At 48.2% G+C, this 18,199-nt stretch overlaps 1 protein-coding gene across 9 annotated transcripts in view; it reads left to right on the top strand.

The window, feature by feature from the left end:
* The window catches only part of LDLRAD4 (low density lipoprotein receptor class A domain containing 4), a 335,343-nt gene that overhangs the window by 121,564 nt on the left and 195,580 nt on the right, over positions 1–18,199 (top strand). For 8 of the 9 annotated variants that reach the window (XM_036321970.1, XM_036321962.1, XM_036321965.1 and 5 more), the window contains one exon: positions 7,711–8,174. In XM_036321970.1, the coding sequence (XP_036177863.1) occupies positions 8,135–8,174 (40 nt within the window). In that variant the 5' untranslated portion in view covers positions 7,711–8,134. Of the gene's footprint in view, positions 1–4,625; positions 4,791–7,710; positions 8,175–18,199 lie in introns of those variants that run through there. The other variant, XM_036321968.1, reaches the window with a different exon arrangement.

Raw genomic sequence — 18,199 nt, 5'->3', positions numbered from 1 at the left:
GCTAACTAACTGGGCTAAATGAGTTCTGTTTCCGCAGTTTGGTATGTCTCAAATGATGTCTTTAGCTCTCATATAAGAACCCGTGGCTTCTCTAAGGCAGTCATAGAATCCGTGATCTTCCTAGGATGAAGTGTGATACTGCTGCTGCTTCTGGTCCCCTCACTTGAGAGAACTAGCACAGTGGCTGAGTGGAAGTTGAAGTTCTTAGAGGATATGGGATGAGTCTGTCTGTATCTGTATCTGCAGACAAAGGGAACTCCCTTCTCTTTCCAGAGGTAAGCAGGGCTTCTGAGTTTTGTTGTAATGGGTGTATTTGGGCATAAGGAGTCTTTCCGCCAAGACACAAATGGCTAAACAACCGTGTGTGTGTGTGTGTGTGTGTGTGTGTGTGTGTGACTCACAGTTGCGCCTACATTAAACTGAGCAGTGGTTTCTATTGGCCACTGGTCAGAGCTTTGCAGGCCGCAGGTGTTAGTGAGATGCCCGTCGGGCACCCTCTGCATGTCACCCTCCTCTCGTGTCTGTCCCAGACAGCATAGACTTTTCTTTGGAAATATCTAAGAAAAATATAGTTGGAGTATTTCTGGTCACCACTATCTACCTCAAACTGGAGATTGAGTTGTAAAATACTGTAAAGTGGCAAGTTCTCTTTTTCCTAAAGGAATATACTTTTTCAGAAGATGAATCTGAGTAAACAAGACAAAACTACTTCATGACGATTTAGGCATTCCCTGTGTGTTTGATGAAAGAGGCACAGATGAGGAGCTGGTCTGGAGCTTTGCAAACAAGTGGCATTTAGGAAACCTGTGCTTATGCGAGTGATGAAATGATGCAGGTCATTCATTTCTGTAGGGAGCATCGGCTGTTTTCCTGTTGATCAGTTTTTAGTTGTTAGAGTGTTGGTGCCTCTGTCCCACACCCCCTGCCAAGTAGAGGAGCCCTGGGGCGGCTAGGTGTCCTCTCGGTGCAGTGTCATTCTTGGGGCCTGTGAAAGCTTGAGAAGTGTATGTAAAGGGTTTAAAAAGTTAACACTTTACAAACAGAGCAAACCAAATGGAAGAGGATGGAAGAGAGCGAGACCCTGGCAAGAGGATATAGAACCTTTTGTTAAACTTACTTATTACTACCTATTGTTGTTTTGCAAATTTGATATTTCAATATGAAAACATGAAAAAAAAACCCTGAATATCAAGAGGCTTCTTTTCCTTTTAAAGTTTCTTCTTTGTAATTTTTTTCTTCTACCACATTTCATACCAGATACCCCACGCACACATTTTCTAAAATTTTGTATCCTTTCCTCTGTTTCTCTCTGTTATTAATTTGACTGACATAGAATGCTTTCGAGCTTAGATTTTTATCTGTTGAGAACTTAAAAAAACAACAACACACAAGACAAATCAACTGAGGAACTACGAGCTAATTGGACATGGTCAGATAAGAACTGAGAGAGGGCGGGTGGGGTATAGTCTCAAAGACGTAATTTACCAGTCACCTGCTCAGGTGAGCTGTAATCATTGTAGCGACTATTGTTTCTTTAACATTTATTAGAGAAAATTTTTTTGGTGCGTGCTTTCTCATTAAATACATCCTAATTCTATGAAGTGGATGCCCTGTTACCTCCATGTTACCGATGATGAAACTGAGGCTCATGGTGGGGGTGTTAAGTAACTGCCAGAATCGCAAGCAGCCTGGAATGAGGCCAACCCAGCGTAGTCTGAGTCGGAGCCCGGCCTCCTGTCCTCTGGCCTGTTTGTGTGTGAGGCTCTCGTCTGAGCGTGTTTCATCTCTGAAGATGGTGGAGGGGTCGTCCCTCCCTGTGCTTCAGAGGCCCAGCTGGCACTTCCCATCCGGAGTGCCCTCCAGGGTCTGAGTGCTGTGGCCACCACCTCCCTGTGTCCTGTGCCCTTGGTGCTTTGTGCACCTGATGCAGGATGGAGGCAGTAGAGTGACAAGGTGACCCAGCTTACGCTCAGCTACGATTCAGTGCAGTGGAACCAGCATTTCCCGAGGAACTGCTGTACTGTGGTCTCCATCAGCAATGCCAAGGATACAAGGATGAACAAGAAAAGGTTTTGTTAGGAAACAGCTCCACAGACAGAGATGAGATAGGCACTGTGGGCACAGGAGTGTGGTCGGTTTTGCTCACTGCGGTCTCCCGGCACCCAAAACAATGCCTGGCTACAGTAATGACCCCACAAACAGTTGAAATACTGAATGAGAAGATGCAGCCAGAGAGTGGAGAGAGTCCTGATCAAGGCCCAGGTATCTGATGGGAGCCTGCCATTAGCAGAGGCAGGGAGTAACTTGGCATAGGGAGCTGTGAGCACAGGTATTGCCAGAAGAGGCCTTGATGGGTGATGAGGGCATTGGAGGGTATTTGCAAGGAGGGCAAAAATTATTTCATATAAATAGCTCGTCAATCCATATTCTCTTCTACTCTCACCAAAGAATGAGATGACAGCTCCCCTTCCCCTCTGCTCACACTTGTTAGCTCCCTGCATGACACCTTTTTCTTTGCCTGTCATGCCCATTGTAAGCTGCCTTTATCTTAAGAAAATTGAGATGGGGGAAAGCACCGCAGAGCCCACCTCCTGGTGTGGCCAGCCTGTCCCACCAGGCTGGGAGAGGTAACCATTTCTTACTCGGCTTCCTCTGCTTAGCTGGCGTCCCCAGATGACCGTGAAATGCTCAGATGAGGTCAGGCACACTGCAGCGCACGTTCTCCCGAGGACTGTGTGGCTCTGTGCCAAGCCGCTGGCTCTTCCTTGCCTTTTCTTTCGGGCACGTTGGTGTCGTGGGCGTGGTCCAGTTTGGGCTTGGGAAAGTGGAAATAGTGGCAGTTGGTACAGATGTATACTGTACCCCTTTCTCAGCTTCTTCCTTTGCCAACGGGCATGTATGGAAGAACTCTGAGCTTGGGCCTAGACTGACACCTGGATCTGGTCCCAGTTCTGCCTTCATCACTACAGTCACCTTCAGCAGGTCCTCTCTCCTCCCTGAGCCTCATTCTCCTTCTCCGTGAAATGAAAGGGTGGGACCCATGGTCCCTTGTGGCTTCCTTTGCTCCTAGATAGTATAAGGAGATAGATATAGACTTCACAATTCACTAGGGACAGTGATCATATGTTATTATTTTGGGGGGACACTTTCTCCAACTTGGTATCAGTAGAGCCTCAGACTGTGTAGGTCCTTCCGGATTTATCAAGTGTCATATTTGACAAGGAGACATTTTAGAGGATGTCCTAATATAATTGCCACGTTTCCCTGTTTGTGGCATTTTAAAAGCTACAATTGTTTTATAGTCTGAACCACAGAAATTAAAAGTATCCTGAAGAATCAGTAGCACCGCAACTCAACCTCCCCCCGTTGCAGGCAGCCCATTTCTCAGACTTGCTCCCAGACTTGTGTTTGTGTGCAGATTTCCGGGGCTTGTTTGCCGTGTCCTCTCTGCCTTGATCAGAGACACTGGCTCAGGGGCACACTCAGATCCAAAGGGACCTTCAGTTCCCCTTCTCACTTTACACATGAGGAAATGGGAGCCTGGCAGTCTGCAGGACTTGCCCAAGTCCTGTAAGTGGCCCAGAACCGGGGGGATGCCCTGCCCTGTGCTCTGCCCCACTGCTGCCATGCAGGCAGGCCATGGTGTTTCTAAGGTCCTACTGCTTTTCGGACATCTTGACTGACTGGTACTTTCTGAGGTCTAAAACCGTCTGTTTATGAGGTCGAGAAACTCGTGGAGAAGTGTGATGTCTTTCTCCCAGGATGACACAGTCTAGCTCTGGTCGGAAATAGAGCCTTGGGTTTCTTTTTCCACTTATTCTCACATCTGGTCATTGCCACTTTGAACTTAAATGAACCAGCCCATAGTTGAGATTTTTTTTTTTTTTTTTTGGTAAGCAGTGCAGTACAGGTCTTAATACATTGATTTTTATGTTTTGAATTTTACAACCGTGCCTCAATTTGTCAAGGCCAGGGCTATCTGTCTCTCAGTGTTCCTTTCTCCCTGGGCCTTGTCTGGTGGGTAGAGCAGGGATGGGTCCGTCAGACACAAGCACGGGGCCTCCGCTCCCAGGTCTCTATGCCTGGAGCCCTTCAGGCTGCTCCGTCTAGCCGTCACCTAGGTAACCGACATGCAGCCCGCAAAGCAGTCTGTCCACAGCCAGAGGAAATAAAAAAATGAAACTGCAGTGTTTATTGTTGATGCACTACGCATTTTTTGAATGTGCCTAGATTTTGAAAAGGGGTTGTTTCACTTCTCTGTTGGGGGTTGGCCTCTGTTCCCGGCGTGTCACCCGAATGTTTCCGGAATTGCTGTGTCTGTTTTCACAGTGTGCACTTCCACAAAACCTCGGATCTGTCGAATGCAGTTAAGTTTTCAATCCCCAGTGATTCCTAGGAGCACTGCATTTCATAAAAGTTTTATGCACAAGAGGTAAAGCAAACATATCTCCACAACTTATTTGGTGAGGTTTTGTGGGTGTTGATGTTTTTTAAAACTGTCCCTTCCTGTGGGGGTGTTTTCCCGTTTGGTGTGCTCTATTTCCTTAGTAACTGTTACTCTGTTATGGGAGGGGCTTAATGACATTTTCAAGTGCAATATTGAATTAATTATTTCCTGGTTAGTCCTGCCCATCTTCCCAGGATAAATAGAACGCCTGTGTGTGTGTGTGTGTGTGTGTGTGTGTGTGTGTGTGTGTGTGACGACAGGATGGCGGTAACATGCTTGGGTAGAGGGGGGCCTTTGAATGTGTGGCTGTGGCTCAGGATTAGTCGGTGACCTTGTGTCCTGGGTAAGTTGCCTCCTTCTTTATGCTTTCTCTCCCCCCAGCCTTGATTTTCTTGATTTGGGTATTATTAGGCTTAAAGGTACTTTGGTTTAGGGAACTGCGTGAGATTCAGCACTAGCGTGGGAAGAACAGTGGTTGTCGGGGCAAGACATTCAGGGATTAGTGCGACTCTCTTGCACACTACTTTTTGTGGCTGTTGTTTAACCTCTGTGGGGCTAGAGTTTTCTCCCCGAGGATCGAAAGTGTTTAAAGCCATGACCCCTCCGGCCCTTTCCTGGGTAGGAGGTTCTGTGAAGTGTGAGTGCAGTGGAATCACTGCTCCTAAGCACTGTCTCCTCTTGCCCTAGATGGGCTGGAGGAGAAGCGCTTGCCCGTCCAGAGGCCGGAGTCAGCGCTGCGGAGCTGCTTGTCAGTTCACGGCTGGGGGCGGGGGTTGTTTTGTAGACATTTGCTGAGCCCTTCCGTATGTGCCTCTCTCTGTATCCACTCATCCACTCATCCAGTAAACGCGTGTTTCCCGAGTGCCTGTCCTCGGTGCTGAGGGGAAACGGAGAGTCATCCGGTCACTGTCCTTGGCCTCGTGGTGCTTAAGGTCTAGTGGGAGGATGGGCGCTAAGCATTCACCACCCCTGCATGCAGCCACAACTATGGCAAGTGCCGGTAACCGGGCTCCGCAATTAGCCTGAGGACGACCTAGGAGGCATCTCTGGGGAGGGTTGTTGGAGCTGAGATGAGAAAGTGAGCGGCGGTTCCGGAGCAGGAGCCGCCTGAGAGTGGGAGATGGGATGGGCAAGAGGATGGAAGGACAAGCAGATGAGGCATGATTTGTCAGCTTCTCTGCCTTTTCTGCTGATTCTCGGTTGCCCAGACTGTTGGGTCATCTGACACTTTGTTCCCGAGCATGGCTGGGTTTCTGGCCCTGTTCGGGTTGGTTGGATCCCTCACTGAACAGAACGATGATTCCAGGTTCTGGAGACCCTTGTGCTATGTTTCTAGAAAGTGTATCTTGCTGTGTTGTTAGCGGTTAGGAAGAAAACACTGATAGCCCTTATGGTTTCATTTTAACTTGAAAATTGCATATAAGGAGACTTATGATTGTGTCCCTCCATCCTTTGTTGGGAATCTCACACATCATGTTCTAAAACTCCTGGCCAAGGCCATGGCTGAGCCCTAGCAATGAACTACCTCTATTTTAGAAGTAAAGTTAAGAATTGCTGCCGAAACCGGTTTGGCTCAGTGGATAGAGCGTCGGCCTGCGGACTGAAAGGTCCTAGGTTCGATTCCGGTCAAGGGCATGTACCTGGGTTGCGGGCACATCCCCAGTAGGAGATGTGCAGGAGGCGGCTGATCGATGTTTCTCTCTCATCGATGTTTCTAGCTCTCTATCCCTCTCCCTTCCTTTCTGTAAAAAATCAATAAAATAATAAAAGAAAGAATTGGTGAGCGTGATAATGACAGTAAAAGAAAAAAAGCTTGTTGTTTCTTCTATTGCTACCCACACCTGCCTCAATCTTTCCCAGAGCCATTTGCAATATTGTATAGGATAGCTTGATTTCCTAAAAAGTGAGCTGTCATACCTTTCTCAATGAAACAAAATAATATAAACAACCTCTCTTCCCAATAAAACAACAAAAACCTGACCACTCTGTTTTTCTCTGAGTTCAAAGAAAGGGGACAGATAAAGTCTAGTATTTCTGTGCATCGAAAGCACCATAGAAAAGGCCAAAGAAAATTAAAGTTTCGGGCCAGGTGGGCTTTTGTTTTTATCTGGCAGTGCCATTTCCTAAAATGGATAACTATGGTGCATGTGATTAGTTTACTTTAGAAGTTGGTGCAGGACTTTGGGATGCTGATACTGTATGTGTTGGTCATTTTATATGGAATATTTAAATTCAGAGAAAAAAACATTTTCCCACATTTTCAAGGACTTCAACACCATCATTTATATAAATGGTTTTTAGTTAAAATAAAAATTTTACCTATTCATTTAACTTAAGGATTCCTACTGGGCTATACCTTATTATCTGAGATTGTTATGCAGGTGTGTGAAGGTAATTTAATTTCTTAATATAATTAAAGTGCTTCATCAATACATAAAGTCTTCCTATGGTTAGTCTGTATTAGTGATGTTTTATTTTACTACTTTATCTTTATATTTACAGCATTAAAAGGGCTTTAATAGAGGATTTCTGTTATGTGCTCTTTTCTTAAATTATTTTTCTTTTAGTTTGATGGTGAAAATGAGGAATAAGGTTACATTTTCTAAAAATTAGTTATAAACTGAATAGGATGAAGTGATGATAATGAAAAAAAATTTTTTTCCCCTCTAATACTGGAGATTCATATTTAGGATTCCATTTTAAAAGTCTGGTCCTTTGGGCTTCTGACATTTTTGTTAATGCTACTTCTTGTGTAATATAACAACCGTGGGCTATCTGAAAGTATTTTGTAAAATGTTATTATGTTAAATATATGGAAAAGTTTGTAGATTAAATTTGCCCTTTCTTCTTACTCTTCTAAAAGAATTAATATGAGCCTTTGATTCCCCCTTAAGAGTCATTTTTAAAATTTCTCAACCCTGGTCCTTCCTAGACAGCAGTGGGTATGGACCTCAGATCCCATTTTTAAGACCTTGGGAATGAGAATGGGTTCTTCGGGGTGTCTGTGAACTATGATAACCTCGGGAAGGACATTGTAAGCTGAGGGGCCTCTGTGGCTGTCCTTGGAGAGGCTTGGAGCAGTGAGCGCTGTTTTTGTCTTGCCCTCTGCCCTTTCCTGTCACTCAGGACAAGGTCTGCAGCTGCCTCTTCCCAGAGCTCTCCTGTGCCTTCCCTGTGGTTCTGAGCACGACTCTGGGTGGGTCTGGTAAATTTAATGCTCCTACAGATCCTCAGTAAAGTGACCTATTTCTTTTTAATTTCAGAAAGAGGAGAGACGCAAAGCACAGAGAGCAGCAGATCAGACCACACCGAACTCCACTGGAGCGTCGGAGCCGTGGAGGATGCTGGCTGCCGAGCTGCAGAGGAGGCCCCCGCTCTAAGGGGGAGAGCAGGCCTCACTGAGACAGCTTCCGCCCCTCCCGGGCTCACCATGGCCTGCACTCTCTGGCTGGACGGCTGACGTGACCGTGTGCCCCAAGTGTGCACGTGCTGGACTGGGTGCTGTCCCAGGTACCGCCTGCTCTCTGGGAGCAGGGCAGGTGGGCATCAGATGCTACCCAAAGCTGGACGGGGCAAAGCAATGGACTCCGACAAGCTAAGATGGAAGTGACCTGAGGCCTCGCCCAGGCAGTTTCCTCTTGCCAGGACAGCTCAATAGTCGGAGCACGGGCTTGTCTGGGGAGCAGTATGCAGGAAGCTGGTTTTCAGGCCACAAATGCTTTCACAGGTGAGAATTCTCCACATTCAAATGACAATGCTATTTCAACTCTTCGTTGATAGGCAATGCAATACCAAACAACTGTACAACATGAATGTACATTTGCTTTGATGACCTAAAGACCATACAGAGTCAAGGGGCTCAGGCTGCCAAGGTGGCTGATTTTGACAAAATAATAGCATGTTTTCCTTCTCTCTAAATAGGAATTTAGAAAAAGCATTTGACATTTTACGAGTCTGCTCTTGTTGAGTAATAGAGCACACACAATACCTTGCAAGTCACATTTCTCTAAAGGACATCTGTCCCTTGCGGAGGAATGTATAGGGACCTGGTTTTGTTTACAGAACTGGGAAGCTCTTCGAGTGAATGAAGTTATTGCTGACGAGTAACGTCTTCCTCCCCGTCCTTAGTTATCTTCCTCAGGTTTATTCGCGTGCAGATGGTGGTGGTGTGGCAACCCTGCTGAACTGACCTTGCAGCGAGGATGCTTCTCCTATGTGAGCTCACCCAGAAGCCTGGCATCACTGCTTGACATCGGTTTACCCCCTGCCAGTTTGCACACTTTGCAAGGGACCACTTAGTCTGGCTGGAGCCCCAGAGCCATGGCCCAAGACACAGGGGCTTTTGAAATTGGGTCCTGGTTCTGTGTCTGATTTGCTTAATATCCCAGGAAGCCACTAATTATTCTGGGTGCCTGGCTCCTCATTTATAAAATGGGGGCTGTGACGTTGAAGAACCTCATGGAATTCAGGGAAAACATGTTTCCATAAAAGAGGTGTTTTTAAAGAAAAGATGATAGGATAATCACAAGAAGTGACCATATTCGCTGGTCCTGTGAGTCCTAAAAGTTTGTAGCTGTGGAGAGGGCAGGGCTGGTTGTTGGGGTGCCTGGAGCAAGGTGTGGCGTAGGTTTGGGAGCCACACAGGCTTGGAGTGGACACTTCCTCCTCTACTGACCAGTGCTCTGCACCTGGACAGTCACAGCTCCCTTCCGGTTCCCTCTGTAAATCAAGCTTGCCATGTGCAGCTCTCACGATGCTGCTGAGAGGAAAAAGGAGACAACATATGTGAGATGCGGAACACAGATCTTGATCCTTTGCAGGCTTCCGCTGTTGGCTGATATGGAGTCCCCAGTATGGGGCCAGGTTGCCTGGTTCAGTCCTCGGTGGTCCTTGTGCGCAGACCTTTGATCTCTCAGCATCTGCCTCTGTAAGATGGGGGCCTTGGTCCTGGAGGCTAGGGAAGTCATGGCCTAGACTGGCTATGGCCCAGTGAAACAGGAGTGAAACAGCTATTGAAATGTAGGTTCCGAAGAGCACACAAAGTTGAGGTCTCTGGAACTATCTTCAGACGCCCAGCCTGGCAGGCTCAAAACCATGCCCTCAGCCTCCCCTTCACGGCTACACCTCAGTTATCTCAGTCACATGAGCTGCTTCTTCGTGGAATGTCAGCCCCTCCTCTGGGCAGAGGTGACATGCAGGGCCACGGCACGAAACACCTCTGTGAAAAACACCACCCTTCAAACTCTCCTCCCCATCTTCCAGGAGATCGCTGGGAGGAGAGGCATCTAGGTGATGCATGGAAACAAGCTCCTAGAAGCAGTTCTGGGAGGAAGAGGGAGCAAGAAAAGAGGAGGAGGAGAGGATGGGACAAAGAGAACCTGAGGAAGAGTGGCACATGGTTCGAAATGTAGGCTAGCCCAGCGGTGGGCTTCTGGGTCCGGTCTCTTCACCCTTCTGAGCCTGGCACCTTTCTGTCGTGGCGCAGACTTAGACATCGTGTCCCGTCCTCACCCTCGGGGGCTCTGCAGTCCCTTTGCCCGGATGAAAGGAGGGATCCTGCACCCCATCAGGATCCCACGCTTGCCTGAGTCTGGGGCCTGGGGACCGTAGGCTCTGAGTAAGGGAAACCCCTCGGTTCTGCCTGGAGAATGCTCAGTAGTTAGGATAGTACCTGGCACATTATTTAAGGCCCACACGAATGGCAGCTGTCATTATGACTGTTACTGCCTTGGCTGTGGTCACCTCCCTACACACTCATATAGAGGAAGCACCCTCACTGCAAGGCTAGTTCAACCACCCTCTTGAGGCTACTCCCCTGCTCACTTTTTCCTTTCTTCCTTTTAACTCACAGTTTTACCGAGAATTCTTGTTTCCTTACGAATTTGGCCTCCTCAGGTACATCAGCCTACCTGAATAGTGATCATACCGCGACTAGTAGCGAAATAATAACCACGGCTAATGTTTTAGAGAACTTACTGCATGCTCGTCCTGTGTTACCTCTGTCAGTCTTTCCGACAGCTCTGATGCCAGTGTTAGTGTGTCGGTGCTGCCGATGCGGGGGCCACACTCCGAGTACCCAGGAGTCAGATCGAGCTGGTGGCCCTTGCAAATCTTCTAGCATGTGTGTGACCTCCGTTGCCCATAGGGGTCACCCGGGGAGCCTTGCCGCACTGCCTGGGTCTCACCCCGCAGAGATTGGGATTGACTTAGTCTCTGCATCACCCAGCCCTGCTAATTCAGGACTTGCATCCTAACAAGATCCCCAGGTGCTCAGCACACATGGAAGTCTGGGAAGCACTGAGAGCCAGCACTGCACAGAGAGTGGTGTTTAGAGGTGAGGGATGGGTTGGGAGAGTCAGTTCTTGAGAAAAGGAACTGACGTGTCCCGTTCCTGTAAGAGGGAGGATTGTGTTGACAGATCTACCCATTCTTAAGGAAGCTGTGTTGAATGTTAGTACCGACAGCACCTGTGGGACAATGGTTTTAGCTTCCCAGTATCTCTGGGAAATAACCAGCGGTAAAATAAGGGAGGTGTAAGTACCTGGCCTTCTCTGGAGGTGGGTCCCGGTGGACTCAGCTCATCATTTTTATTCTTTGCCTGCTCTTCTCATCTTTCTTTGCCCCCACAGTCGGTAAAAGTTACTTACGGTGTAGGATGCAAGAGCTGCCCCTCTGTCCCTGCCCAAGCAGCTAGCTAAAGCTGTGGTCTTAGATGGAGGTCAGTGGGAGGCTGGTGCCTATGTTCTTAGTTGGTTTGCTTTTCGTATGTTTGTGGAGTGTAGTCTTTTCTTATCCCAGGGCAACTAAAGATGCTAACGTCTTAGTTTTTGGAATGGAAGATAGACTGAGTTTGCTGATTCTTTAGGCTCATGGAAAGGAGCCTTGCTTTAGATAACTAAATGGTGAGGGGGTTAAGGCATTTTTCCTTGGCTTTTGTTTTAGGGCAAAACAGTTAACCATACCTCCCCTTGAAAAATATGTCCGTTTGTATTTTGTTTATGGAGGGTGTTCAAGATTCCTCTTCAATAAGGACTTGGGGGCTGCAGCCTGGCTGGGAGGGAAGGCTGGGAGACCTGTGTGAAGCGGTGTTTGCCTGGCAAGCCCGTTGCCTCTTTGCAGTGCATGGCATTCCCGTGGGGGCGGTGGGAGCTTGCAAGGCCCCACTCCCCATGACACTGCTGGCCCACCCATGTGGTTTGAAGTCTCCTCTTAAGCCTTGCTTCCTGTGTGAATGTAGATATACTCACATGGATACATATTTCAAATTCAACTTCCCAATTTTGATTTTCTTAGGCTAAATGTTGCATAAAGAAATTTATACACTGTTTTAAATTTTCTCAGTGCATGTAATTTAGAAATGATCTTAACCATTTAGATACTATTTTATAACAAAAAATTAATTTCCCCCTTTATAAGTAATACCTGATCATTGTAAAAACATTTGGAAAGCACATAAAAGTCTAAAAAAGAAAAATAATTACCCATGCAGAATATTGCCATTTTCATTAACATTTTGTCTTGTGTCCTTTCAGTATTTTTTCCTGTGCAAAATTTTTCTCACAGGACTGTGTTCATAATATATATTCAATTTTATAACCTGATCATCCCCTTTTTAAAATTACATTAAGAGCATTTTCTTTTAAATATGATTTAAAATTGCTTTATGATATTCTTTTATGCATGTGTACTTGAATTTTAAAATTGTGCTTTTATTGTTGGATATTGGAGTTTTTGACAGCTTCTCCCCTTATAAATAATTCTTTGATGAGCACTGTGCAAAAAAACTCTTCTGAATATTGGGTTATTTCCTTAGGATAAACTACTAGACACAGAATTTTTAAGTCCAAAGATGTGAACTTTATTAAGGTTTTTTGGTTGAATTTCTAAAGGGATTGGTTGGTCCTAGCTTCTGAGACTGCGCTGGGCTCAGTTTCTTCCAGTTGCCTGATCGCGTTGCTGGGGCCCGTCCCTGCCATTCCGCTGTGAGATGGAGCCGCCCTGCTGCCCTGCGGGGTGTCGTGAGACTAATTCACGCTGCTGGAGGCTACCTGGGACCCACCGTTAGGACAACAATGCTAGTATTTCATCGGGGCGAAGCGAAACCCAAGCATCCTCAGTTTACTGTTTTTGATCGTCCAGAGCCCAGTGGTCGGCAAACTCATTAGTCAACAGAGCCAAATATCAACAGTACAGCGATTGAAATTTCTTTTGAGAGCCAAATTTTTTAAACTTAAACTATATAGGTAGGTACATCGTTATTAACTTAATTAGGGTACTCCTAAGGCTTAGGAAGAGCCACACTCAAGGGGCCAAAGAGCCGCATGTGGCTTGCGAGCCGCAGTTTGCCAACCATAGGTCCAGGCAGTCTTTCTGTGTGGCTATAGTTCAGTGAGGCCATGATGACTCCAAAGTCAGACTCCAGCACGGTAAGACTCTTGTAGAAACAACCCCCCAGAGCCTCTGGGCAAATAGAAATGGGCATCCTTCCAGGATATGTCAGTCAGGCCTCCGCTGAGGCGTCCTAATGGTGATGGAGATTTCGTCGGAGGTTTACTGTGCTCTTGGTGGTGTGGAGTGCGCCCTGCCCGAGTTACCACTATGTACATCCTAAAGAAGATGCTGGTTTGAGATCCTGCCTCCTCCCCACCCCCAATGTCACTCTTAGATACTGTAAAGGGTTTGTGATATTGTCTTAGGTTCTCTGAATCATTTCATTCGATGTTTGAAAAAACATTTAAACTTGGATAACTAGGTAAGTGAATTAAATTCCTATAGGATTTGCAAGTCTTTCTTGATAAAAGAATAATCATACCTGGTTGTTTAATAAGTTAACTCCTACCCTTTACTCATAAAGGAGAAGGGTAGGAGTTGATTTAATAGTTTTTAGGTATCTGAAAGAGAGCTATTTTATAGATGGTGGTGACCGGGTTTACTTAGCTATTAATGAACAAAAAGGAAGCACTGCTTAAATTGGATTATTGGGATGCCTGTTTTTCTCCCCTAGAATTCGTTCACACTGGCAGGAGCGCTGGGACCCTTTCCGGGGGGGATGTGGCCTTAACTGGAGGCGTGACTGGAGCCGCACTGTTCCCAGGGCTCTGAAAGGCCCCAGAGGATCCTGGGTCACCCCCTTCCCACCACCCAGACCTTCGGCTTATTACTCATCCTTTCAAGGTCGCGCCCATGTGCTGATCCGTAGATGACCTCAGCCCACACTCTGCAGAGTTGCCAGGAGGAGATAGTGAACGCTGTTTCTCAATAAAAGGGGTCAGGGCAATTTATGGCCAAATTCGGGAAGAAGACATTTAAATCGGGTTCTTTACTGCAGAACTTTACAGAGTTTAGTATGAGACTGCAGCTAAATAGTTGGCAGATAGGCAGATAGTTGGCAGCATTTCCCAAGTGACAAGACCCTGAAGGCTTTTTACAAAGAACACCACAGAGGGATAGCTCTCCACAGCACATGCTGCCGGTCTGAGGTGCTGCCTCCCCCAGTCCCCAGTGCAGGTGTCCCTGTCCTGCCTGCACTGGAGCTGGAGCGTAGTCTCCTAACAGGGCTGTTTCCTGAGCAGGTTTACAGAGCTCCTGCCTGACAGATGTAAAGCGCTACAGCTGGAAAGAATGCAACGAGGCACTGCCTTCCTGCCTTCATCCTCTCCCCTCGCTAGGTCTGCTGGAAATACCTTTTCTTGCCCCCACACTTTCTGTGGTTTCTTCTTGCTTCCTAAAGAGTCTGGACTCCTCATCCTGGACTGAAAGCAGATGCCTCTCCCTGGTACTCACAGTCTAGATGCCGTCACGCGCTCCGCTATTAACTGGCGCAGAGCAGGTGACCACGAGCGGCCGTCGGGCGGGGAACGTGGTCCAGGGAGGCTGAGGACTTCTGCACAGCCCCCCTGCCTGTCTGCTCATGGACGGCTCCCTCCATTTATATTCCATCGACATGGTCTCTGCCTCCACGTCCCATCATCCACCTGCCTGCCTCAGACATGGCCCTGGGTGATGGCTTCTTTTCCAGGGGCCTCGAGGGCAGTGCCACGGTACCGTCATCAGGTCATGGGTGTTTGCCTCAGGGAGCCCAAGGTGGGGTCCCAGGGCTGCATCTACTTATTTCAGGACACTGTGCAAATAGGAACCCGAGAAAAGGGATGCCAAAGTCAACACGCGTAACCTCCGGTGAATGCTGTGTGGCTCCGTTACAAAAGCTTCACCAACAACAGCGAGTGTGGTGACGTGGACACTGTTCCCTGCAGCTGGCGGTGGGGTTTTAGGATATTTCCACGGCAGCGTAAGGCAGATTCCTTTTGGTTCCAGAAGCAGGATGACAGTACGTGTTCCACACACCTGTAGGCAGGGCCAGGCTCAGGGTTCCTTCGTATCAGAAGTAAGATGAGAAACCAGGCTGGTCTTATCCTCTAAACTTATGTTTTTTCTTCTGTGGTAAAATTTCAGAAAGTTACGGGTGTTTTCCTTGCCCTTTTGGAATTATGCTCACATTGATTTCAGATCTGATATTTCACAGAGCTGACACAAGGAATAAAGATGAATTGTTTTCTGTGCCAGGAGTTTGCTCATATGTGGTCTCATTCAGTTCTTGCGACAGTGCTGGAAGGTGTGCAGCTTCTCCCAGGTGTATCAGGCAGGGGACAGCACAGGCCCCGAGAGGGCCTGCTCGAGGCCACAGCGACCAGTGGCCGCAGTGCCAGAGTTGAGACCCAGTTCTGTCTGTGATGGAGCTGCATCCTGCTGACCCGCTCTGTGCTGCCTCAGCTTCCTTCAGGCACGTGGGAGAGCAAAGAAAAACAGGTTACTTCCTTCAGAATCCAGTGCAGGGTGCGAGGGACATACGGTGGGGGGTGGGGGGGAGGTGGGGGGTGGGGAGAGAGACAGGAAATCGAAACTCCAAACTGAACTTGCATATTAAGCATTTGTCAGAGTGGTGTCTGTGCTCGGACTTGGTAAATGCAGGCTTTTACATGTCTACCTTTTAACAACCCCCCCAGTTGTTAGGCCATTCTGCTTTGACAATTATTTCCCTGCCCTTTCGGAAGTTTGCCATCATGATTTCTAGATCACATATGATTTTCATGGCTCTCCTTGTGTAATATTATTTGAGTTTCCTCTTTCCTCACTTCTGCCTCGTGCCAGCTTCTGGTGTGTGAGTCTCCTGGGACTCAGCCTCCATTTCCTTGCTTGCGCGTTGACTTCTAGGGATACACATTGCCAGGGAAACCTCGCCACGTAGCTGTGTGTGCACGCTGCCGACACTGTTTTGAGGGTTGAGGTGCTGGCACCTGAAGGCCGCATGGGGGCAGGAGAGTCTGGGTGGGTTTGACAGGTAATTCTGCCCCTGCCCTGCCCTTCTCTGGGTCTGTGATGTGGGACGTCATAGAACAGGACCTACTGCACAGTCCGCTGTTTCTTTATCCAGCTTTGAGCTTTACCTGCTGTTTTTGTGGTGGGGGAGCAGCTATTTGGTCAAAACTATTTTCTAATGTTAAATATCAATGTGTTGGTGTAAGATACTTGACTAACCCGAGGACAAACCAACACTGGAAACATTCATCCTTGTCGCCATTCGTCCTCTCCCTGGTGGTCCCCCAGGGCTGCCCTGCTCTCTCTGCCTTGGGATTATGCTCCCCCGTCCTGTCGCTTGCCCACACTGTTGTCTGTTTCCTCGAGAAGCTGTTCTCTTGGAACATGACCCAAGTGGCGAGGACAGACTGGAGCGGCGGACCCGCGAGCACCTTCACCTCAGGGTCCTGTTTTATTAGAAGCGGTAACTACCCCGTGTGGACAGAAGAGCTACGGCACGAAGCAGAGAGGTCTGAGTGCTATGCAGTGCACTGATGAGGCGCTGGGGCTTCCTAGGAGGCAGGCTCCTGGGCGGCTTAGGAAGACTGAGCTGAGCCGGCACCCAGGGAGGTTCCAGGCAGAAGAGGAGGGAGATTAAGGCAGAAGCCGTGCAGGCCCAAGTGACTCTGTGGCCAGGAGTTTGTGGGGGCGGTGGACAGTCAGAGCGAGGGTTGGCATTGATGTGGGGGTGAATAAAGAGCCTTTGAAGATTTCAAGCCGCAGTGTCCCTGAAAGAGGGGAGGCAGGGGGACCAGGAAAAAGGAAGTCTGTGCTTGGTCGTAGATTATGCTCAATCAGGGGTGTGTTTTTTTAGTCCCCTTCTCCTCGCCCCCTTGGTGGTCCTGGGCAAGGCTCACCGGCTTTTTTTGTGTGCCTGTTTATCTCAAAGGCACGCTCTCTTCATTTGAGCATAAAGAACTTATTCCCTGATGCTCAAAGCCAGAAGTGTGGAGAGATTTATGAACACCTGTCAGCACTCAGGGAGTGGAAAGAGGATTGTGCTGCTTAAAACAAAACAAAACAAAACAAAACACCAGAGTTAAGATATGTATATCACACGTTTAGCTCTTCCTGCAAAGTGGAATAACCTGCAGATAATACGTTGCATAAGTTGAGCTGATGGGATGTTATTTTCTTGCCAAAGATTGCATTGTTTCACAAGCCATATGTGTAGTTCAGGCGGCTGTGAGATGACAGACAACTTTGTGGGATTCGCTCAGCTTGGGGTTTTGGGAGAGGGACTAGGAGGGACCAAAACCCAGTGGGGATTGACGTTCACATCTTTGTGTGTGGGTGTGTGGTGGGTGGCAGACTTTGTGTACCTTCCTTAAAAAGAAAATGATTGCCCAGTGAGGTTATCAAAGTATTAGAGCCTCTCAGCAGAGGAACTAAATGTTAACGGATTAAGTGGCATCACCTTGCTTCATTCATGTTAGACACTGCACCTAAACATGACTGTTGTGTGCCCTCTGGGGACGGGGCTGTGCCACTGAGTGGACACCACATTTATCTACGTCACCTGTCGTATTTGTGGAGCTGCTAGCATATGCCGAGCGCTGGAGGAGGGGAGCTCCCAGGGCGTGTGAAGCCCGAGAAATGACCCAGACAAGGGAGTAAACAGTTGTCTTTACGGTGACCATTTCTAGGGCACCGCGCAGGCTTACACAGTAGAGGCACCTGCACTACATCAGGGGCATTAGGAGAGGGCTTTCCATAGAAATGACTTCTAAACAGAGATCAGCAATAGGACTTGGTTGAATGAAGGAGTGGGTTAGGTGGGCAGAATCCCGGGCAGACTGGACAGCAGGACCAACAGCCCCGAGATGAGTGGGGAGAGCCTGGGTGGTGGCCCTGTCCAGCCAGAGCTTAGCATTGGCGGTGGAGACTGACCAGGTGGGTGGGACCCAGACAGTGGCGGTGGCTGTGGGAAGAAGGGATGTGCTCTGAGAGACGATGCAGAGATGGGCTCTGTGGGATGATGATGAACTGCAAGTAGAGTGTGAGGGAGAGGACGAGTCAAAGCTGACGCTGAGGTGTCGGCTGAGGCCCCTGGAGGACAGGTGGGTGATCTCCTGAGCCAGGTAAGGCAGGAGGAAGGGGAGGTATTGTGGAGAAGACCTCAAGGTTAGTCTTGGGCGTATTGAATTTGAGGTGCTTCGGGACATCATGGTGGAAATGGTAGATACGAACCTGCATGTCCAACTGTAATCAGGGCTGGATGTGAGGAGTTGGAAGCAGCACTCTGTCGCCTGCGGCTCTGTATGTACAGCAAACACCCGCCTCCCTGCCTTACAGAAAGCTTCTGGGGAACGCAGCCCATTTCACAGCTTGTCTTCCTCAGTGAATGCTGACGCTGCCTCAGCCCCAGCACCTCCCTTCTTGCTCTGCTTCACTCTG

Source organism: Myotis myotis, unplaced genomic scaffold (genome assembly GCF_014108235.1).
Source record: "Myotis myotis isolate mMyoMyo1 unplaced genomic scaffold, mMyoMyo1.p scaffold_m19_p_9, whole genome shotgun sequence".
Taxonomy (NCBI): Eukaryota; Metazoa; Chordata; class Mammalia; order Chiroptera; family Vespertilionidae; genus Myotis; species Myotis myotis.
Note: the sequence above shows the minus strand (reverse complement) of the source record. Positions and strands in the feature narration are given on the sequence as shown.